The sequence below is a fragment of the Electrophorus electricus genome, chromosome 16 (assembly GCF_041902795.1).
Source record: "Electrophorus electricus isolate QZ-2024a chromosome 16, ASM4190279v1, whole genome shotgun sequence".
NCBI lineage: Eukaryota > Metazoa > Chordata > Actinopteri > Gymnotiformes > Gymnotidae > Electrophorus > Electrophorus electricus.
The window spans coordinates 13337355-13361341 of record NC_137512.1 but is presented as its reverse complement, the minus strand read 5'-3'; the positions used below and the strand labels follow the sequence as shown (position 1 = coordinate 13361341).

General features: G+C 40.0%; 2 protein-coding genes across 5 annotated transcripts; both read left to right on the top strand.

Annotated features, from left to right (window-relative positions):
* Window positions 1-255: 255 nt before the first annotated feature.
* Window positions 256-4447, top strand: tmsb1 (thymosin beta 1). 2 transcript variants are annotated; one of them, XM_027004963.3, is made up of 3 exons: window positions 256-416; window positions 2288-2397; window positions 4007-4447. In XM_027004963.3, exons 2-3 carry the CDS (start codon window positions 2298-2300, stop codon window positions 4045-4047), a joined length of 141 nt encoding a protein of 46 aa, XP_026860764.1. In that variant the 5' UTR covers window positions 256-416; window positions 2288-2297; the 3' UTR covers window positions 4048-4447. The 2 variants fall into 2 exon arrangements, with proteins under 2 accessions (XP_026860764.1, XP_026860765.1); XM_027004964.3 differs by having other exon boundaries at window positions 266-421.
* A 3225-nt stretch (window positions 4448-7672) lies between these two features.
* On the top strand, window positions 7673-23749 carry zgc:66447 (SLAIN motif-containing protein-like). 3 transcript variants are annotated; one of them, XM_027004929.3, is made up of 9 exons: window positions 7673-7851; window positions 8901-9523; window positions 13293-13432; window positions 14268-14408; window positions 18095-18235; window positions 18844-19146; window positions 20726-20866; window positions 22052-22349; window positions 22811-23749. In XM_027004929.3, the coding sequence occupies exons 2-9, from the start codon at window positions 8910-8912 to the stop codon at window positions 22875-22877; spliced, it is 1845 nt and encodes a 614-aa protein (XP_026860730.2). In that variant the 5' UTR covers window positions 7673-7851; window positions 8901-8909; the 3' UTR covers window positions 22878-23749. The 3 variants fall into 3 exon arrangements, with proteins under 3 accessions (XP_026860730.2, XP_026860729.2, XP_081554678.1); XM_027004928.3 differs by having other exon boundaries at window positions 7676-7851; window positions 22808-23749; XM_081698552.1 differs by lacking the exon at window positions 20726-20866 and having other exon boundaries at window positions 7676-7851; window positions 22808-23749.
* The last annotated feature ends 238 nt before the right edge of the window (window positions 23750-23987 follow it).

The window sequence follows — 23987 nt, the reverse complement described above, 5'->3', positions numbered from 1 at the left end:
TTCACCACACCTACAAAAAAGAGATTAACAAGAAAGAGATTTTACCAAATTTTCTGTTTGGATGTAATTGGATGTAACTAGTTGCAGTGATGTTCAACGATTTGTAGGTGAACAAATTCGAAAGACATCTATAGGGTAACACAAAGACATCTATAGGGTAAATTTCTCCTGGTAGAATTCTGCCACTTTCCTCTCCGTCAGAAGGGAGGGTGCGGTCGGTTATCCAATGCTGAAGTGGAGGAGCTTAGATTTGACCAATGACAGCGATCGTGTTGCATCCATGTTACCACGGTGCAGCGCGTGATTTACTATTTAAACAGGTTGACTTCCGTGGATTACGCATTTCATAAAAAAAAAAAAAAAAAAAGATTATATAAAACACATTTTGTGAAGGACTCAGGGGAGGACACTACCAGGTAAGGTAAGGGGCGATTCTATAACCCTAAAGCCGCTACTATTTCCTTGTAGTTCATTAAGTCTGCTGCTACGGTAGGTTATTGTACAGTTTAGTTAAAGATATGTCGAGTGTTCGAAGGTAACGGTATGCAGGTACCCACGCTGTACGATTTACCACATAACTATAGCTATTCTAACATCACGTCTTATATGTCCCATTATACTGGGGTGGCGTGAGAGCGATTTCTAATTCTGCTTCATTTGGAGAAGTGTCTGGGTTTGCCGAAGTCAAATCTCGCAGACCAGCACGACCGTTTTCTCAGCGCCAACTCGTGGGCTAAATGCCAAGGCTGAGCTACATTCCTTTGTATACACATTATGGGTTAACTGTTACCGCTTTAATATATTTCTAACCCAAATGGAATCTATCTTCAGTTTTATCTTAAAATGTTTTTTTGTTTGTTTTACTGCAGGCGTATTAGTTTGAAGTGTTGCAAATATATTAGCAAATGGATCCTCTCTAATGAAAGAAGAGAGCCTGTTGGAAGACTTCCTTCCCCCAAAGTACATTTAACTTGCTAATGGAACAATAAGTCATAAAATAAATGTAGTTTTTACCTTTTAAAGTGGGAACTGCTTACTACTGGCGAATGCTCTGGGAGGCGTAAGGTAGTAAGCTTTCAATACCTCTGTAAATTCACCTAATGTATTGTTCCATCTCGGACTCAACCTAATTTTAAACTTCTTATATTTACTTTGATTTCGCTGTAACTTAAAAAATACAATCGATCCATTATGTATTTTGCACATTCTCCACACCCACCTCTTATGCAAGGGCACCTGCTGATAAGGAAGTCAAGTGATGGCTAGCATTGGTTTATTTTCCTGGAGTAAGGTTGGAAAGACTCGATTTCCATTAAGATCATGCACAGCAAAAATCTGCATAGAACGAAACAGTGGCGTTTTTGTTCCAGAATGAGAACGTGTGGGCGACGTTTGTCACATGAGTGTCGATGAAAAGTATGTCCTACAGTAAAAACACGGTTTCATAAATTGTTTGGCCTCTGCATTTAGTTAATTGTGAAAGGCCTGACTAAGTGTATTCCATATAAAGGGGGCAATGCCCAAATCTTGTTTCTAATATCAGCACTATTCAGTGTAGGGAATCCTTTGACCTGTCTATTGTTTATGTACAAGTTCTACAATTGTTTTGCATTTGTTTCATCAAGCTGTGCATTCGTACACTGTGGCATGAGTGAGTACAAATTAATTGCTAAATTAATTAGCTAAGTGTAGTACCAATATTGGAAGGATTGATCACCAGTTGCTGCTGACGGCGCAAGTCATCCCATTTGTTTTAATTCTATGGTGGTACTAACTAATTGGGGCAAAAGTGGGGGTGGGGGGAAATGCAGGGCTGAATTTAAAATTTACTTCATTTTTAGTTTTAAAACTAGCTTTTACTGGTGGTGAGAAATTGCATAACCTCCTATTAACTCCAGGGGTGGGTGGGGCCCAACTACCTGCCCAGACTGTGATGGTGTAGAGAAATCCGGTAGTGGCATGAACTAACATGTAAAAGGTGACTCGGTCCTTGAGGTAATCAGAAAGACAAGCCTGTCAGCTTCAAAGAAACTGATTGAACTGAAAACATCCACTAGATTTAACTACTCAGTGCTCTGTCTAAATAGATTTGCAGCTTGCTGGTTTCAAATCTGCAATATCCATTCATTCACTTTCCAAAAGCCCTCCATTACAGCCTTGTTTACAGATAGTTCCTAAGCAGGAAGGTTTTACAAACTGAAAGCCAATGAAGTCAAATCATAATTTAATCCTTCAATTTGCTCCTGTTCAACAAAATGATCCAATGAAATGACCACTCTCCCCACAGAGCATCCAAAATGAGTGACAACCCCGTCAAGGATGAGGTCCAGAACTTCGACAAGAAGTGTCTAAAAAAGACATGCACGGCAGAGAAGAACACCCTTCCAACTAAGGAGGGTAAGATAGTTTAGTAATGTTGCTTCAGCAAATCCATGTATTCAGGCTTTTGTTACCTCAGTAGAGGGGAACAAACTGCTGATCAGGTAGATATGTGATGTTTTTGGCAGTGAAAGACATGCTAGGAGGAAATGGTGGAAATGACGACTATTTTTTTTACTGGCGGCAAGAATAAGAGCCCAAATCTATAAAGGCATTTCCTTTTAAAAGTATTGTTGTGAAACACCCCTCCTATTGACAGTCAGGGGAAAATGCCTCAAATTTATATAGACCAACATTGTTACATTTTGCATTAATACAACTATTTGGCCTGTGAGTTTGGTTGTCAACTTGCAGTTAAAGTGTAACTTGCAGTGTAACCAATTAATTGTAATGGTGACGCTTCTGAGCCCTGGGGAAGTAATGTTTAACTTCAAAGACTTCCAGCAGGTGACTGATACTAGCCGCTATTCCCAGCTCTCTATCTGATTCTTCTGTTTCCATTGGCTAGTGTCGACTATTGCATGCCCATGTTTTTCCTTGATCCCCTTCACTGCTTCTTTGTCCCCAGTTTTCATGCATACACAATTGATGTATAACAGCTTTTTCTCCCTCCCCTGTGACTCTTACTTGTACAACATTTGGTATCCCTGCTCTTAGACTGCAATGATGCCTGCAACATGGTGTACAGGATGTCAAAATGGTGATTAGACCCAGTTACACTAGTCACTTAGCCTGGGTTTACTACTCACGATGGCAAAAGATCTTTCATTTTAAATAATCCAAATTCAACTGATTGCGGACACGTCAGTCAGTAGCCGTGAGGCTACTGCTAGCATTGTGACTCAAACATCTTTGAGTAGATTTGCACCAATTTTTGTTTGGCTTCCCCAAAAATGAGCTTATTGGACACTAACATTTGAAGTCCAGTAGAACAGCTGAACAGTAGAAAGGCACTCCTTATTAAAACCTAAAGCTTTCTCATAATGCACCAAACAAGTCTCCAAGTTCTGGGGCTCACAGCACAAAACAGGCCATGATGGCCAAAGACAGCATTCCTGCAATTAGTGTTCCCAAATTAAGTCTGCCCAAATTTTAGGTAATTTTGGAGAAAGTCACTTTGTGGTCATAAGGTGACTTAACAAGCTTGACTGCACATGTCTTAAGATTGTGGCTTAGGCTGACGTATATAAATATCAAATGTTTTGGGTAAAGTTAATTGCCCTGTGTTTTTAATATGTGCATAATTAAAGTTGGGATCTCGACCATATTGCAATAGAAGTATGAAGAGGTTTGTGGTGTGGGGTGTTTTTTAAAGATATGGATATATTGTATATCGAGAACAAGGCTGACGAGTTACTCATTAAGTTATGGAATTTCATGTTTTGGAAATTAGAGTAAGTCTAAATTTCACGCGCACGTTTGAGCTATGCAAAGCCGGAATAACCAGCAGGTACTGAATGATGGTCATCATGGCACATGTACTGTTGACGACTCCTTTTTAAAAAATCCTCCTAAAGTGGCTGCCCAATTTGGAATGGGAGTGTTCGTGGTGCTTTGTTGAACTCTAACTCATGCTGTTGGTTTGTTTCATCACCCTAATTCTTACAAACTCTTCCCTTTTCAACAGATATTGAGAAGGAGAAGGCGGCAGCAGAGGTGGGGAAATGAGAACCTGGTGTGCTGGCTCATCATGCCCCTCTTTCTCATGCTCCTCCCAGTCCTCCTCCATTTTTAAGAGAATTGACTCGATCACCACCTTTTTACTTTATGTATTGTAAATCCATGTTTAAATCATTGCAGTGTCCCACAGTGCTGTGGCCAAGGAGGAGTCCAAGTTTTGAGTGGATGATGCCAGTTGTAAAGCCATGTATAATTGCAGCTGTGATTATTCTGAAAATTTTATCTTGCATTTGTTAGTGGGAAAAGATGACCTAAGAGCATTTGAGCAATCAGGCGCATGTATATTGCTTGTTGCCAACAAACTGTCAACTATGCCCATGCCCATGTCAGTGTCTGTATCTGGTGCCATTCTGGATGAGCTGTTGAATAAATGACATGTAAAATGCGATTTGTTTTTTTGTTTGTTTTGTTTTTTTTTTTTTTAAAAAAAAGGGGGGGGGAGTTTAGGACATCTTGCATATTTGCGTCATTGCAACTGATTTTTCAATTATTTTAGTTTTATAGTAGCTCAAACTTTAACAAGAGCATGAGTGAATTCATTCATTATTACCGTTTCAAAAAACATCCAAACAATGTCTGGATAGAAGTTTCTTAGACTTTTGTGATGTGCAATGAAGTGAATAGAATGATGACAGTATAAAAATGTTAACAGAATGCAGTATGTACAGAATGATAACTTTGACCAGTCAAGATGACTTCAAACATTTCTCATGCCATCTTTTTATACAAAATGTGTATTCTACAAGTAAAAACATGACCGTTAATTTCTGGTGTGATGTAAAATATTTATTCACATGACTCTAAATTGCATATGATCACAATTACTTTTCTTGAATGTGTCTAGGCTTTATAGGTTGGTGCTATAAAGACAATGTGGCCTTTCAGTCGTATCCCTTATAGGTTTACACACTTCTAAATGTCTATGAATCTTTAGCATCAATTATGTTTGTGTATTACTCTATACCTAGTACTTACTTGCCTTGTCTTGAGAGAATTCCATTTCAGCTTTCTGTTCCGTGAGTCATGCCCAACTATCTGCTATGTTACTAAGTTGTTTGATCAAAAGGGTGTGGTTAAAGTAAACTTGTGCAATAATCTTTTTCACAGCTCATAAGAGGGTCCAATACAAGGGACCAGTTTTTAAAAAGCCTAATACTTTCCTTTTAGTAATAATTTGTTAAATATTGACTAGTTTAAGGATTAAAAAAAATAGTTCAGGCTTCAGGAGTTGAAGTCAAATGTATTTATATAGCCAGTTTTACAACAGCTGTTACAAAGCTGCTTTACAAATATCAGAGTCCATGCCCCCAGTGAGCAAGGCAAGGGTGACGGTGGCAAGAAAAAAAAACTCCCTAGAGCATGAGGAAGAAACCTTGAAAGGAACCAAGACTCAAAGGTGGGGCCCATCCTCCTCTGGCTGTGGGAGGACTTAAGCATAGACTAGCCCAGAAACACAATACAACCCATTATAATGATACAAGTAAATTATCTGAAAACCTGAAAAGCCAATGTAAAATGGCACTTTTTTCTTAGCAATAGTGAATAAGTTGACCAAACAAGATAGTAACAAGTCTAAATATAGTGACAAGCCTTCCCACCCAGTAAGGATCTCTGTCTGAATCTTCAGATGTCCAGGTTTTTTTTAAAGAGGCCTTGATTAGAATAAATAAAATTAAATATATCAGTAGGCCAACATATCAGTATTATGGAATTTGTAATTTGGGTTACCCTGAAGGGTTTGTCAATTCTGGTAGATCAGAAAACACACAGACTCACCTGTGGTTGATGAATGTAGCTGGAGCTTTGCAATGAGAATGTTTTGCTATAGTTGACTTGCTTGGGCATGACTGCAGCAGAGCATGTTTTTGCATGTAGCCAGACTACAGAACTGTATTTCCAAGCAGCTCAGTGTGGAAAAGAATAGAATACTCTAAAATACATTTAGAAAAGAACAGCATTTACTCACAGATTCTATATGTAGTCGTGTTCAAGTAATGTAAATAGCTGCATGTGTGATATGTCTGGTAAATGTATCTGTAACAACTACATGTTACTCAATGTGTGTAACAGGAGTTCCTCTACACAGCAGTCTTATTACACAAGACGTGCAGCAAGTCAACTCAACTGATATCCCAGAGCGTGTCTGGACAGTGGAAATCATGCTTTTACTAATTTTATCTTGCTAGTGCATCTTATATGTTTGCTCAATCTGTGGTGAATCAGGGGAAATAGTTGTGGTGGTAGTTCAGTGGTTAAGGTTCTTGCTTTGTACTCAGAAGGTTGCTGGTTCAAGCCCTGCCACTGTTTGGCCCCTTAATGCTCAAGTTGTACTCAGTCATAATTGTAAGCTCTTTTATTTTGGGTAAGTGTAGTTGCTTGGTGTCTGAGAAGCTACATGCAAACTGCTACAAAGACCAAGTCTTTTGGATCTGTTGAGTCTGAATTCTAGTGCAGTTCTAAGGATTTTGTTCATTACACTTTTATACATTTTTAAAGTAGAAATAAATACTAATTAAAAACACCACACAAAAATACAAAAACAAAATTGAGCTTTGGTGAGCAAACCTGATTTTCACCTTTACACAAAGTCTGCATATCCAAATAAAGTAAGCGTCGTGCAGTATAAGTTATAATGTTGTACTGAGCAAGTATGGAAGAATGCCTGTTGTCTTCCAACCAAACCTTTGTTCAAATGTGCTTTTTTGGTAAAATGAGCTGACCAGGGTTTTTCTGACATCTTAAAAGATTATGCATGCAAAAACTAGCAAGGTGTCACAGGAAAGCCTGCCACTTAAGTTCTTGGGCCCATGTTAATTGAGCATTTGTATAGCTAGCAGTAGTGTTGTTTTTAGGGCGTGACGTGACTGACCTACCTGTTTGCTCGGTATATTATTCTACATTTCGCTCTTTGTCCTCATTTAACTCCATGAGCTAGTTAACAGTTTGCAGCAGCTCAGGTTTCTCTACATGGACTATGTAGGCAGGTTCCAACACATCGCAAGTAACGCATGTGGGTGTGCACTGTTCAGCATGCACGTATGAACATGTGTATTACTTGCTCGTAAAAATGTCTTTTGAGCAATATGCATTTAAACTCATCATTATAAAACACCTGGCAATCTCATCGGTATCAGTGTAGGCACAGAATTGATTACATTCGTAAGTGTGCATTGTAGCATTAGGATTACGGTCCCTTCATATTTAATCAGTGTTGAAATCATAGTGTCTTATTTCAGATCAGTGTAACTAATTTGTGTTCCCAACAGTTTACCTTACTCATCTTATTATCAGTCTCCATGCTATTCTCTAGGTTAACTGTCTTCTAATTAAACATCAGTATCTTGTTTTTTTTCCTGGATGGGTGGTGAAATGAGATCACTTCTATTGTAAACAAATATCCCGCCCATTCCGAGTGATGACGCGTTTACTGAAATTGAACTCAAAATATTACTGCCATCTTCTGAATGAAATGGGTTGTTGCAAGTTTGGAGGACCAACACAGAACACGTTACTGGAAGAATCCAGCAGGCGGGGCTAAATCTCTAAGTAGGCTGCTCGGAACCTGAAACTGGGCGTGAATTTGTGTCTGATTGGTTCAACTGGTGTCATTCTACTCACTGCTCGATAAACTGGCTAATTAGGAAGAAAGCTAGCCTGCTAGCTAACTAGACAACCAGCAAAGGTTGCTAGTTTATAGGATTGTGGCGGGAGATTATCAGTTAGCAACTATATTTATGTTTAAATGTTGGCACTAGGTAGTCGTTGATTGAAGAATTCCAAGCAGTTGGCGAGGTAAGGTGGTTAAAGTACATTATGAAGCTAACTAATTGTAAAGTCATTCGACTACACGAATCACTTCACCAACGACAGTGCTAACCTATCTAGCTAATACCAACCAACGCCAGCTAGCTAGGTTAGCTACTCATTGCGCTGTCTTAATTTTTTTACTGCTAGCTAGAAGTATAGGTATGTGCGCATTCTATCAGCTAAGACTAGCTATCTTGCTACCAATACTGGTACCTGATTATTTTCTGCCAATAAGCAAAATATGTAGCTACAGCCAAAACTCTTAAGTGTGTGTGTATATACAGTATATGTAATATACCTATTAACATCTTCAGAAGTGCAGTTCGTTGTTTTACGATTAGTAATCGTCATCTAGCGTTGGTGTACTACCATTTGTTAAACACAGTCAGACAGCTAGCTATGTTAACCTAGCTCACTATCTGTTACCTAATTTTAACGTTAGCTAGCTGTATTAGCTGATTCAAGTAGATAAGTAGGTTAGGTTAGCTTGCTAGCTAACGCTACCAAGCTAACATTGTATTTCCTTTTATCATAAAGGTTCTGCACTTAACTTTACCCTGGAAAAATATTCTATTACTGTTGCTTACCCGGGGCTCAGGCTACCGCCAGTGCTTGATGTATTTTTAATTGTACTTTCTTACAAATAGTTAATGTGAAAACTTGACCAGCGATGTCTCAAAATGCTATGGGTCTGATGGCTCAAGCAGTTGACTGGTAATCCCGTCGCAAGATATATACTCTTTGTTTTTGCACTAGAGAAAGTTATTTTGTTAAGCAGCAACAAAATTTAGCTATTGTCATTTCTGATCAGTATCTGAATGGAATTTCGGAGCGTGACTTATTTAGCCTCATTATTTACAGTCTTTGAATTATGTACTGTAGAATTGAAGCAAGTGCCAGCAGGAAAGCTAGCTTTGCTTATGGCTTAACTTCTTAACCCTGTTATATGAGTAAACATGTGATCTGATATGTATGAGGACGTGTGTGCACAGAACATGCACAAACCCATAGTTAATATCTTTAAAATTCCACAGAGTGGAAGAATGGTGATTCCAGACAGTGGAAGTGTGGTTCAGCAGGCTGACAATGGTGGCACCAGCAGCCTTATGGCAAGCACACAGTCAGAGTTTGGGGTCCACCAGGACATGGCAAGCATGGAGCTGGAGGAAGTGCGCAAGTTGCAGGAGCTTGTACGGCGCCTGGAGGTCCAGAATCAGACCCTGCGCAACAGAACGGGCAAGCTTCAACTCAGGGCTCCTGACAGCAGCCTCCCGGCGGGTGGTGATGGTGGTGAACGGACGCTGTGCGAAGGGGTCACTGCAGACTCTTCAGCCAATGCAGAGGACACCGGCAGCCTCACTGGTAGAGAATTTGAGCGGTCCCCCCAATTGGACAGTAGCAGTAGTGAAGACATGTCTCCTGTCCATGAAGACACAAGGCTGGAGGAGGGGGAGGGAGCACTGTCTCAGTGTGCTGGATTCTTGAGTCTTGCATGTGGGCCAGGGCAAATGCAGGGACAGCCTCTGGCTAGCCCATCTGAAAACTATGATTCAGAGACACTTGGCGTAAGTGATGCAGGCATGGACAAGTCTGCTCTGGATGAGGTAGATGTGCTCGACTTGGAGGACTGTGCTGAGACTGAAGATGAAGACAGCTGGTAAGTTTCTGGTGTTTAATTCTGCTATCTAATTCACTATTTGTAACTGTTATTATGTAGTAAATTTTCAAGCAAGATGTAATTATAGTGTACTGTTTTTTTTATCTTAACTAGTCAGCGTGTTGGAGACAATTTATAGAAATGTGACAGGAAAGCATTTTGTAGATCATGTTGCAATGAGAAAAGTAGCTATCACTGGACTAAAGTTGCACTGTCTTATTTATTGCTAGCTACTACATCACTGACTCAAATGCATTAATGAGCACTCAAAATATTTTGTGTGATATGATTGTTCTAAGGTGCTTTCCATTTGTATATGTGTGTAAGTTTGTGCGATCTCACACATTTGAAAGGGGGGGGGGGGGTAATTCCATCAAGTCTTTAAGCACATTACATTAAGTCTTTACCAAATTGTTTGATCTGCGATGAGAAATACTGCAGACACATTATTAATCATTTGTCATACAACCAACGTAATGTTTTGTACTTAACACCATATTTTTTGTGCATTAATAACAATAAACCCATAACAACCCAACAATGGCAATTTTACTTTAGTTCTCCTTTTGAGTCATTTCCATCTGTCTGCATCAGGTTGTCCCAAAATGTCAACTACTTGTCATACTGAAGCTGCCACTAAATGCTGTGTGGACGAGGTCAGCCTGCCTCAGTGATTGCTCTAGAGGATTGTGAGATACAGGTCGAAACTCCTCTGTTTGCACAGAGCATCTGACCTTACTTGATTCTCTTGACACCCTCCCTGGTCTGTGAGACTGCCCAGCTGTGTGTGTTTAAGGCACTCTTACACATGGAATGGGGTTTCTGATATTCTTTTTTAATGTGTTGTTACAACTACAGTAAAGTGAAGTGCAGTTTAAAGAAGCAGTAAGTTGACTCCATTATGATGAATGATGATGAAATCACCATCACCATCAGCATTAGATTACTGCAATAGTTAGGATGGATTATAACTTTGATTACAATAGTAGACTCGCATTGCTTGATGTATATTATGACAAGAAATTAAAACATTTGTCATTGTCTTTTTCATCATGCTTTTTAAAAAAAGAGAGAAAAATACAACTTATTCTAATTGAAAATGAATGACTTTATTACTACTTTACGACATTCTCTGGCAGCCAGTGTGAAGTATAATAGTGCTCAAGCTTCACAAAGATCACAAATGAATTTCCAGCATAGTTGTAGTTAAAGACTGAAAGGAGAAATATTTAAGATACTGACTTATTTACCACATTGTAAAAGCAATGACTCACTCTATACATTGTGAAGTGCTAGGTGAGATTAGACTTTGAGTGACTGTCTATTTTAGTTTGACCATTATTATTCAGTTGTGCTGTGAATTTCCATCGGCTCTATAGATTTTGACATGGCTACCCTGACAAAAAGTTTAAATGTAATCTAGAATTGTAAAGGTTAATTTTAGCATCAGTGTATCAAAAGTGTTACTCTTATTAAATAAACACTTTTGTCCTCAATTAAGAAGAAATAAAGACTGTCAGAAATGGAATGTGTGTAATGTGGGAACATGAACATTATTTATTGATTGATTGATTTGTGGGGTAATCGCCGTGAAAGACATGATGTATTGTTGTTTTGGCACCATAAGCGCAGCTAAAATATGGAAGCTCTAACATGGGTTGCAATTTCACACTGTGGGTGTGGTTCCTCTGTAAAATATTTGTTTTTCTTCCCGTTTCGGTTTGTACCGATCAACGTCATATTTTGCAGGCCATCATGATCTGTGCTTCATCACTTTTCAGATCCAAGCCACTTCCATAAAATTGACTATGGTAACATTTTTGTCAACACTCATCAGCTTCGGAGAATATCGTGAGTTCATGTTTAATGCCACTCGCTGGTTCCACTTTTTTTTTTTTTTTTCCCCCCCCCTCCTGGTTTTCAGAGCTTTCTTCAGTGCTGGTAGTGCAAACAAGGGACTGTGGCAGGAAATATGTACTTTGATGTGCAGCTAAAAACTGACTGACTGACTGACTGACTGACTGGCTATTTATTTCTGCTGTGATGGACTGCTATATCTATACTTGTGGATTAAAAATGTCAAAAGCTTGTCGTTTATTGACACAATTTCTTTTGCCCAGTACTACTCTTTAGTATTTTGAATTGTAGTAGAAAGCCGGAAAATGATTCAGGTCATTAAATTCTCTTCCTAGTTCTGCATTGTATTAACTTGCCAGATGTGCCGTGTTAATACTGGGCCTGCTCTCCATTGCAAACCATAACACTGAAAATGTTAAGAACTGGCCCAAGCATACCTAGTTCTGCTGTAAATGCCTAATGTGAACTATGGTCAGAAATGATGCATTTGACCCACTGCGACTAGTAAAAGAACTGTCAAACATGGACATGCTGTTTCTCACTTCATAATTTTTTAATGAATTATCCAAAAATGGCTTGTAACAGAATGTGGATAATCCCACTAAATCATTTGTTTCATTCAATACATGGTTGCCCGATGTGTCCTGGGGCTGCATTGGCCTGACAGTTTATCTGCTTTGGGGATGTTCAGGTACTTCATTGTGTATAAGCCTAATTTACCATGGTCACCACTTTTATTCCAGTAGCCAATTAACAGCTTTTCTAAAGTCCTTTGGAAAAACAACGGTGGCTCAGTTTTATCCTTCAGTACAGCTGTAACTGCATTTACTACTGCAGTGTTTTATAATCCTTTAAGTGCACTGTGATCTGATTTTGGCTCGACTGTAAAGCTGCTTCAGCTGCAGTCAGACTACATGTGATCTTTTTTAGGGAAGGAAGCTGTGGTGAACAAGAGGCCTAACTGTTGGTCAATAGTATAGCTATAATTTCATCTTGGCTTGCTCTCAGTAGCATTTGGCCTTTTATAGAATCAAAAAAGTGGACAAGTTTGACCAACCTCTTAAACTAGATATGTGACATCAGTACCATATCCTTGTCACAGTGAGAACCCTCCGTCATCATAATTATCATAGCTCTCCACAAGCTACTTATCGCTCCACTCTGGATTTACATCAGAGCAACCCTAATCCCAAAGGTCTGGGCCCTCCATGGGTGCCTGTTCCTCTTGAGCTTGTGCATTCCAACTTTTGCTGGTCTGGCAGGCAGCGGTGCAGAGCCTGATGCCGAGCGGCCATGCTCGGAATGCAGAAATCGGAATGCTTAAAATCCACACGGAAACAAACCACCCGATCAAGTTCTCTCCAAAGTAAAAAACTAGTTGGCTTGTACTGCTCAGGAATCCTGAATTAGGTTAGTGCTGCACAATACATCAAATTTTCCCATATATTTAATCTTTTTAAAGAATCATTGTTGAAACTTTTACATTGCAATTTGGATATTCACTAAAACGTATAGGTGAAGTAAGGGGTGGGGGGGGAATAAAACTTCTCTAATGTTTTGTTAAACAAAATTGACCAATTTTTGGATTCCATGGCAGAAAAAAAATCTGTAAAATCAATGGTGTGAGGCTGAGCTTCAATCATGATGGTGTTTTCAGGGCAAATGATATGTCCAATATTGTATTTTGGATGAGAAATCTACATGTAAATTTGTATCACCCAGCCCTAGACCAGGTACTTTGGAACTCCTTACTCTTTCTAATAGCTGGCTGTCAGTAAACAGGTGTTCATCCTGTGTGAATGAAGGCTTTGCTTCAACTTTTCCTCTGTCTGCAGTTGTTTGTGGTCCCATTAGACAGAGAAGCTTCTGACCTGACCAGCTCAAACAATTCCTTTCCTGTCATTCTCCACAGGCTGTACGTGTCTCCTAAGAAGCAGCTGCTGACGAAGCAGGGCCCGGAGTCTCCGCTGAAGTGGTGCAGGAAGGTGCTGGATCACCCGAGCCCTGAGACCGAGGTGGCCTGCAGGACGCTCATCAGCCGCTTGGACCAAAGTACTTGCCTCACAAAGGCACTTTTAGAGCTTACACATATTGTAAAATTTCTGGTATTTCATTAATTTGAATGACGAAATCAAAAAGAACTGCTTGTGCTCAAATGCCTCAGTCAGGTGGTTATTGCCATTATCCTATAGCTTGTTGTACCATACTGCATTATCTGCACTGTTTGTGCATGTGTCTGTGTCTGTCTCCATCCCTGACACCCGTCAGCAGGTGAGCATATGCCAAAGCTACACAGACATTGTGTTTTCCATTAGTCCTTCTGCTTACTGTCCGCACACCAACACTGCTGAATGCATGGTCAATTGATTAGCTGAAGTTGAAACAATTCTATCATTTAACTGCATATAGATATGCATAAATGACCACAGAATATGGAACAGTGCCTTTAAGCCTGTCGTCAGGGCAGGAAGGAAGAAATGGCAAGTGTTTGTTCAGACAAATGGAGCTTATCTTTTACACCATATTAAATCAAGTGACCTTTGGAAGGAACTAATCTGACCAAACATTCTTGTGGCCTAATTCACTTGTTAGTTTAATATATACATTTTTGCTTAATTTCTTCATTTTTATATTTGACCATATCCTCATATAGCAAAGAATGATGTATTTTTAGTCCCTTTGACCATATTGCGATAGATATGTGAAGTGAGAGCTCATGGTTATAAAAGAAGATTGCCTTTCAGGACTGCAATTGTACAATCTTGAGTTGTGTGAAGACCTGTCATGTTTTCTTAGTTTAAATGAAAGAGTGATGCCCGCAGGCCTGGCGCACAGAACGCTAAGCCAGATGCTGCTTTGTGTGCTAACTCTCCTCTCTTTCCCCCAGCCTCGCGATGGAGGAACATGTACTGCAGCCCATCTCAAAGCCCTGCAGGCTCAGTCGAGGCTGGCTCCTCAGGCACTGCTCTGCTCTCTCCTGGGTACCACAAATCAACTAACAAAACCCTACTAACCTGTGGCAGCTCAGGTATGGCATGATATTAACACAGTGCTTCACCCTCTCCTTTCTGACCTTGCTCTGCACACATCACCTCCCTTATTGTAAACACACATGACCTGTGAGAGTACACACCACACACACACACGGACACACACACACACACACAACCCTGTATGACTTGCAGCAGTCTTAAAGGTGTCAGCCCAGACTGCCAAGCATATTATTTTTAAAACACTTGTTTTTTATCTTTTGATTTGCATCCACATGAGTGTATCTATAAAGAATAATGAGATCCTGTGCCATACATAATATGCTATGCAAATATTTTTGACTGCCAAATCACTTTACAGTATGGTGAGAAAAGTCCAGAATAAACAGCCTTTCTGTGACTAATTTATTTGTAGAGTATCTCACACAAGCAGGTTTGTCCGTTAAAGGCTAAACATTAGAGGAGGAGGTACTGACAGTTTTTTTTTTATTTTTTATTTTATTTTTTTTATTATTATTAATGGTAGTGGTAGTGGAGGTGGTAGTGGTAGTGTTTTCATTATATGCTGTCCATCACAGTACTGATCTTGCATTCTCTACAGGTTGATCGCACAGGTGATTCATTAGAATTAATTACTCAACCGCAAAATATATTTTTCTGGTTCCATTTTGCTGTAGTTCTGTAGCTACATTCCAACGGGAAAGAAAAATTTTAATTATTGGCTAACTGCTGTTTCTGTACCTTTTTGTGTGTGTGTGTGTGTGTGTGTGTGTGTGTGTGTGTGTGTGTGTGTGTGTGTGTGTGTGTGTGTGTGTGTGTGTGTGTGTGTGTGTGTGTGTGTGTGTACAAACTTTGTACTTCTGTCTGTTTGTATATGAGAACTTTTCACACTTGCACACTTGACTTGCTTTGTGTGACCTTGTGTAATTTTGCTTGGGTTTTTACTGTACATGCTGACACTAGGTGTTCTTTTGCCAAAGAGCCCATGTATTGTATTTATATGCTTTAATCTACATGCCAGTGTTTCTGTTCAGTTACATGGACATTCACTCAATTTGATCAGTGGTCTAGAGAGGGTATCTTCATAAATGACAATGCATAAGTCTACTTAAATTTAGACCTCTTTTATACCAAGCATTATTGCAAAAGGGTGGAAGTCCACATCCCAGGTCATGAGCAGCGCCTGACCTGTGTTTAAACACCTCCTTGTCAGCTGTGCATTCTTCCCCTTTTTCAGATGTTATACTCATTGGTTGAGACAATATACTCCTCTATATTTGCCTTATTTTTAGAGTTAACTTTGCCCGTTTTAAGACCACATTGGCCCCACCACTCACACCTCTTTATGGCTTACCCATGAATTTTTGAATTCTGAAAACTGCAGGTAGGCATCTTGAGCACTTGTATAAGAGCACTGACCTTACTATCCACTCCATAGTCTGTTGATAATTTGCTCAAGTCCAAGGATGGACTTAATGCTGCTTACTACTTTAATTACTCCTCTCATCAATAAAAGCTGTGGTGAGCAAAAATCCTCTTTGCCAATATAATTAAGCTGCTAAAGCCTCCTATAAGATTGTCGTAAGCTCTGCTGTACAGTGCGAAGCTTTCATTAATGATAAATGTCAGTGGACTGCACTGACTTTCTCTTCCCCTTAGTTCCTGTTTACCCAGAATCACATTTTTCTGAGCTCTCCAGACTTTGTCTTTGTACTTATTTCTAAATTAAATACCCAGAACCTGCCAGCTTGACCTCGCCTTAGCCACCCTCCTGAAGGTCTGCTCTTCTGTTAGCTCATGACCCAGCTCTGTGACCCAGTTCTGGTTTTGTTTTTCTGCCCCTTCAACTTCAGCAGAAATGGCTGACTCTCAAATTTTAGTTCTTGGTCATGGTTATTCTTGCATATATTGTCCCTCTGGGTTAGATCATAAAATGTCAGGCCAATGACAAAGGGCTTTTTTCAGTATTTCATTACCTTATTTGCAGTCGTGGGCAAAAGTTTTGAAACTGACATTTTGGTTTTCACAAAGTTTACTGCCTCAGTTTAGATGCTTTTGCCATATGTTTATATGGTATAGTGATGTACAATTATTAGTATTTCATTTTTATTGAAAAATGCATCTAGTTTAAGCAAAGACCTAATATTTACAGTGTTAACCCTTCTTTTCTTTTTTAAGACTTCTACAATTCGCCTTAGCATGCTGGATATCAGCTTCTGGGCAAAATCTTGACTCATTGCAACCTGTTCTTGCCTAATCAGTGCTTGGAGTTGATGACAATTTCTGTGTTATTGTTTGTCCACCCTCTTTTTGAGGATTGACCACGGGTTCTCAATGGGATTGAGATCTGGGGAGTTTCCTTTCCTGGCCATGGACCCAAAATTTCAATCTTTTTTTCACCAAGCCAATTGGTTATCACTTTTGCCTTGTGCAAAAAAAAAAAAAGCATTGTTCATCACCAAACTGCTCCTGGATCGTTGGGAGAAGTTGCTCTTGGAGGATGTTTTGATTATTCATTCCTTATTCATGGCAGTGTTCATACAGAAAGTTTTGAGCTAGTCCAGTCCCTTCGATAAGAAGCAACTCCAGACATGAATGGTCTCAAGATGCCTCACTGTTGGAATGACCTATGACTTCTCCTGACAATCATTTGTCCAGATATCCCAAACAGTCTGACCCTAAACTTCCTGCAGAATGTCAGAATGCCTCCCTTCTTGACACCAAGCCATCTTCCAAAAGCCTTTGCCTCACTGGACGTGCAGATGTATTCACACCTGCCTTCTGCCATTCCTGAGCAAGCTCTCATCCAAGGGAGTGGGTTTGTTAACATTTGAATTCAAAATGAGGTTAACAAATGATGGCAAATAATTCAAGACAAAAAGCTCAAATATTTAAATGGAGCAAAATCCTTGACTCTTATCCAACACTTGTCTTAAATCAAAACTAATTTTGCTGAAAGCACACGCTTGTAAGTCTTTGTATAACTTTAGAACTCACAGAGAATCTCCCAATCTGTATTTATAATGATCTTACCCATTTTAGTCCTGCAACTCCTGCCAAAACATTTATAAAGTGTTTGTGTGTGTGTTCATAATTTGTTACTGTGATTATACATTTGCACATATGCACAATTCCAACATTATGAATGTAAATTTATGCCATTTATTCTTTGTAATGTTCATGTGACCTTTTCAGGGGTAAAAGTAAAATGTGATTTAGTAATTAAAAGGTCAAAACAGTGTGTTGATGCAGTGCTCTGGGTTTTCTGGAGGGACAGTGTATATTCATAGACTGCAAGAGAATCCATTACTTGTACTACTTGCATATTTAGTTAACAGATGAGTAAAGTAATAAGTGTTTGTTTTTGTTAAATGTATGTGATGTACACATTTTACACATACGCGTTTGAGTGCAGTTCTGACCAACATCTGATTTACACAGTAAACCTCACACAACAATTCATATCAATTTTTCACTGTGTATAAGGATTGTCCTTTTTTTTTAATATCTCAAGCATTAATAATTATACCAGTCTATAAACTAGGGAGAAATGTATTGCTTCTAGTGACCACGCACGCATGCATGCATGCATGCATGCATACATACATACATGTGCGTGCACACACACACACAGTTGTGTGCAGGTGTGTCTTTGCATGCACCTATTTGGTGGTGAATTTGTATGTAATGACAGACCTGCTGTTGTACATTTTGTGATTTGTAGGCTACACCGGCATGCGCTCTGCCCTGAGCTCCCAATCGTCCATTGACAGTGAGCTAAGCACATCCGATGACTCTATCTCCATGGGCTACAAGCTGCAGGATCTAACCGATGTACAGATCATGGCTCGTCTTCAGGAAGAGAGTGAGTCCGGACACCACCTTTTGCTTCACCCTTGCTTCCCACTTGCATTATTACTCAGATCTCTCTGTGCACTGCATCTAATACATGGCATATGGAAATTGAGTGGTGTAGTTATGTAAAGCTTATGTAATTTTAGAAGCACAGTCCTAGATAAGAAAATTTGTTGATTACCTGTACCAGAGGACCAGAGATATTCATTTAGAAGTACTCGGTCCTATATATAATCATAAGTCTTTCATTGACTTTGAAGCAGTTAAATATTAAACATTAAATACCCTGTATAGAGCATGCACTTGGAGACTATAATCCATATCTTGGCATCCACAGTGTTTTCTGTTGGATTTCTTCCAGGTCCTATTAATGGTCAGTTTCTGTCCACAGGACTGTTTATTAGCTAAATGTACAATATCTGGTGACCTACAGGCTGTAACTGTACACCTATAAAATGGGTCTAAGATAGGTGTACCTAATAAAGTTACAAATGAGTGACAGCTGACACTGATTAAAGAGTAGAACTTTCAGTGAAAGTGGGATTATTAATGCTCATGGAAATGTCATTTGTGCGTGTGTGTATGGGGCGGGGGGGGCGGGGGGTTTCTGGCTAACAGGTCTGCGGCAGGACTATGCCTCCAGCTCGGCATCAGCATCACGCCGAAGCTCCACGGCCTCACTGCAGTCCCTGAGGTGGGGCGCCCACAGCGACCAGGAGCTGGACTCCCGCAGCTTGGAGGACGAGGAGGATGGCTGCTCATCCCTGCCTCGTCGCCTCCACCGGCACGCCGCCTTTCCCCGCTGCCCATCTCCTGGTGCGCTGCCAGAGCCCAGCCGCCCAGGGGCCCCCCGCGCCCGCGCCCCCACCCGCTCTCTGCCTGTTCCTGGTCCAGAGCTCCTCAAGTTCGCCAGGAGTGAGGGTACAATGTGATGCCGCATTAAGACACTCTCTCACACACTTGCCCCAACACATCATTTTTTTTTTTTCTCTCCCCCCCCTCCGCATTTTTGCAACTGATGTTTGAGGTTGTTATATGCTAACTTAATAAATATGTTTCTTATCCCCTAAGTGAAAGGAAAGGAAGAGTTTTTCAGAAAGGAAAGGAAGAGTTTTAGCTTGGGTTGTTTTTACATAATAACACTAACCCATGTCATCTTTGTGTTGTTTGCATGGAACAGTGTGGTTTGTTGATTTTAAAGCTTCCTGTTCAAGACTGAAGCAAATTAAGGTTAGGTTAAAAAAAAAAAAAAAAAAAAAAAAAAAAAAAAAAAAAAAAAAAAACTATAAACATCCATACTGAGGAGTGTCCTTTTCCATTTCGAGGTGAAAAGGTCATTGTCAAAGTTGCGATAGAATGGAGATCGAGTAGTATACTTGTAGCATATTTTGATGGTGTAGAGGTTATACAGCTGTGGTAATGGTTAACCACATACATCCATGCTCTTAATTTGTTCTAGCTTTTGTAAAGTCTGGAAGCTACCCTTCCTTTTATATTGTCCTTTTGTTGTGGTTTTTGGAGGTGTGTGAGCTGCTGATGCTAGGCTGAACCACAGGCTGTAGCATGTCCTATTATGTACCATCATTGTGTACCACTGGTGTATCATGTCTACCATGGGGTCAGGTGCTACTATCCTTGATTTCGGTGATGTCGACAGTCAAATTCTGTCATGTAGTGTTATGAAGTACAGTGCGTTCTTTGAAACATTTCTTTTCACCATTCTATTAGTTTGTGTCCCTGAAACTGTGCTGTGATTTAGCATTTCAGAGGATTCTTGTGTACTTGCATCTTGGGTGATAACAGCAAGTTATACAATGATTTTCTTTCATCATTAAACAAAAAAAAAACTTTCTAAAAAGACAAAATGCATGTCATTTACCTGCCAAGATGAGTGATGCTCTTTTCAGAAGAGGTGAATAATGTGTTGTGTGAGTTGTGTGTAAAATTGTTTTAATCAAACATCTGCGTTTCTTTCACTGGGGCAGCTGTCAGTGATGTATGTGTGGTTTGCCATATGCTGGTTATATATGTTTAAAGATATCCCTCCAAAAGGTCCCAGAGTTTCTCATTTCAACTTTGTGAAAAGTTTTACAAGCCTAGATCTGCGGCTTGGGCTTCCTGTAGTTCCAGTTATGTTACTGTGTATCCTGAGCATGTGTGTAGATTGGCATATACTTATATGTATGACAAACTAGATAAATTGGCACAAAGTAGAGAATATTTAAGGTGCCTATGGGCTGGCTTCAACAAGATGTTAAACCTCCATATTGTCAAATGTTCCTATTTCAGAATTCTAGCTGTGCCAAGAGCAGTTTAAGGAAATATTTAAAGTACACCAAAGTATACATTTGAATTAACACACAAACGCAGCTACCACTGTCTGCCTCTGAGCCCTCATGTAAAGGAAGGGGCTCCACATTAAACCCTCCTTTTTTTGGACTGGTGACGCAAGTCCATTTGTATAAAGCAGACCCTGTGCGTATGTGTGTGTGGCTTTCAGTGGAGCTAAGGCACAGTATGCCTAACCTGGCCCCACGCACCAGCCTGCGCTCCCTAGAGGCAGTGAGAAACAGCCGCAGCATGGAGGCTAACCTGCAGAGCTCAGGCAGTCGCATATCCCGCTTGACCCAGTCCCCCACAGGTCGGTGCCCCCTCTGCCTCACCCCTCACATGCTCTCAGGACCAGTGTGGCACTTAGGAATTTCATGGTTTTGCAGTGAATTTCTCTGAGCCCATTTACACCTGGTATTAATCTGGATTCATGGATCCTGCGCATTGCTCAGCGGAAACACATCAACATCTGGCACATTGTGCACAATCTCGAAGACCTGAAAACTAACTGGCCTGCTAACTGAAAACTACAGTGGATAACCGCAACTGCTCAGAACACTCAAAGAGCCCTAGTACTGATGTAATAAATATGTGTATGGATCTTTGACCTGCTAGCAGAAGTATTATGAATAGCACAAAATCCAAACACAGCTGGTCAGCTGTGACTCATGAAAAGGTGAAAAGTAAACAGGTATGGTCTTGACTGACCATTTGTGATTTCATGTTAATGGATTGCATGTTAATACCAGGTGCAAATGGGCCCTCTTTGTATCTTACAACAGAGGTCTGTAGAGAGTACAAACCAGTAGTATTGCAGCATAATTCACAGACCTGGCCCTCAAATCCTTCACTTAGGTGTTATTGGATGTTGCTGGTCCTCATATGGTATCCACATTCTGTAGCCACCTGGAGGTGTCTAATTTTCACACCTCATCTGTTAATCTGAGTTAAGAGTGCATAATGTACTATAGGATACATGGTGAGGGGTAGTGTAGTGCATAATGGATTGTACTAAATCATGGTAGAGACAAGGAAGGCTGGTAGAGACGAGTAAGAAATTTATACGTAATGTCTCCCTCTAATGGCTAATTCTAAAACTGAATTTACTGAATAAAATATTAACATATTTATAGTGTACTAAATACTACTCCATGTCTTATTGAAAGGTAATGTAGTTATCTTCATATATATTAAAACCCTTTTGAAGATGGAATTTTTCCCTTTGAATTATTATTATTTTTTTCCCAGTGCCACTCTCTCCAATTCATGAAGCAGCTAAACGGTAAATCATGACCATGATGGTTAGATCAAAAACAGAATTTTCTTTTCCTAACAGTCATGTTTGGGGAAGCACAGGAAGTAGTCAGGTATAGAAAATAAGAAGGTATAGGTTAGAAAAACTCAAATTATCTTAATTAGGGCCTTAGAAATATCCATTGCTCTCCAGTCACATAATCTCCCATTTAGAGTGACCAATAACTCCCTGCTCCTACAGGTGTGTCTTCAGCCCGACTGAAAGGGAGTGGCCAGTCGCCTCTCTCGCTTCGTGCTCCTATGAAAGCCCTGAGCCCTGTGGGCTCCATGGCTGTAGCGCGACAGCCTGGGAGATGCCCCAGCGGTCCTCAGGGAGGGAATTTGACAGGGTCGCGGCGGGTGCCGTCACCTGGGCCCACTAATGGAGGGGTGTACTCAGCCTGCAGGACCACTACTGGAGGACCCAGACAAAGCCTGCGAGCAGGTGTGATGTCTGCCACACCCACATCCAGAGGCAGGCTGGGCCAGGCACCTAGGAGGTAACTTGCGATTTCACACTCATCTAAAAACTGAGCATTGTGTTTATCTTTTTCTTTAATTAAAGCTTATGTAATCAGCTTTTGCCAGCATTCACCAGACGTGGCTGTCCACTTTGATCCCACGTTTCTCCAAAGCCCCTGCTTTCATAGACATGGATGCTTTTAAATGTGCTGTGTGCATGTAAAAGAGTTCATAGGCAGGAAGGACCACCTCCTACTAGAAAGGTTTTGTAATTGCTTTATACAGCAAAATGTTGCTAAATAAAGAACCAAGAAGTCACAGATCTTTTTTTTTTTTTTCCCTCAGATAAATTTTCAGTGCTTATTATCAAATGTTAATACATTTTACCTGAAGTGTCCTTTAAACATTTTTCTGTAGCTGCAGCAAAATCTGGGGAAATAAAAAACAAAACAATACAAACTACTGTTCAAACTGCTCCTAATGCATGTTTTTACAGTAGGTCTCTGGGAATGCCGAAAACTTGCAGTCCTGTGACAGATGATTCCTGGAAGGATGGTTGTTATTGAGGCTTCTGCTGTGCTCACTCGCACGCTCCTAGGAAATGCTGCCAAGGCGCTTCTGCCTTTACAAACAACATGGCAGAGACACTGGACACTTGAAGCCCAGAAACGCAGACACACTAAAACACTCAGCCCAGAAAGTTTGACCCCAGCATGAATCCTCTCATTTCACTGCCACAATTGCCTGAGGAAAGCTGTAAAATTTTTTATTTTATTTTTGGTTTTAAGAATTTGTGTCCTTTATTTTTATGATAACTGGAGAAGCTACTGGAACAATTGATGTAGAATATGTTGTCTTGTAAAAATACATCAAGCTTCTGATTTGTTGTTTTAACTGCTAAGTCTAGAACTGAAGTCCTAGATCCTTTATTGTGGAAAAAATACTATGAATGCTTTCCATATGGACTTTTTCAGACTTTGGGAAAGTTTGTAATTCAAAATTTGCTGAGTGAAGTGTTGCACTTAGCCAAGAAGGATAACTGGCTTGCATTTACAAGGCACAACAATGCAATATATATGAAATTTCCCAAAGCGGGGGTTGTCAAAGGGGGATTGTCAGACAGAGAGATGGAGGGGGGAAAAAATTGTAATAAAACTGAAGTCACGTCTGTGCCAAGGTACTACTGCAACACTGTTCTTCACATACAGATGTCTTTGAATTCATGGTTGTTGTTTTTTTTGTTGTGGGTTTTTTTTTGTTTTTTTTTCCTCTCTTTTCACTATTTGTTGATGGGTAAATTTAAGTAATGAATTTTGAATGCTTGCAACATGAGGGAACAACTAAATATGCAAAGTACACAACTTGATACAGTTCCTGGTTTTCCAAGGAAGTGTAGCAAACTTTCAATAAACTTAACACAAGTGTAGCATAAAACCAATTTGCTTAATTTATCATGGCTAAATCTTTTTTTTAATGAAGTAATATGGCAAACAAAACCATAGGCTTACAGCATGGTCAAATGGATAGAGAAAGTGTCAGTACCCACATTTACAGTATGCAGAAAGGCCTATTAAATATTGTAGTTTCAGAATAGCATGCTGCATGGTACAACTGCATGCTGACTAGGTAAGGTAAATGCAGAAATTGCAGGGATAAAGTGTAATGGTTCTTATACT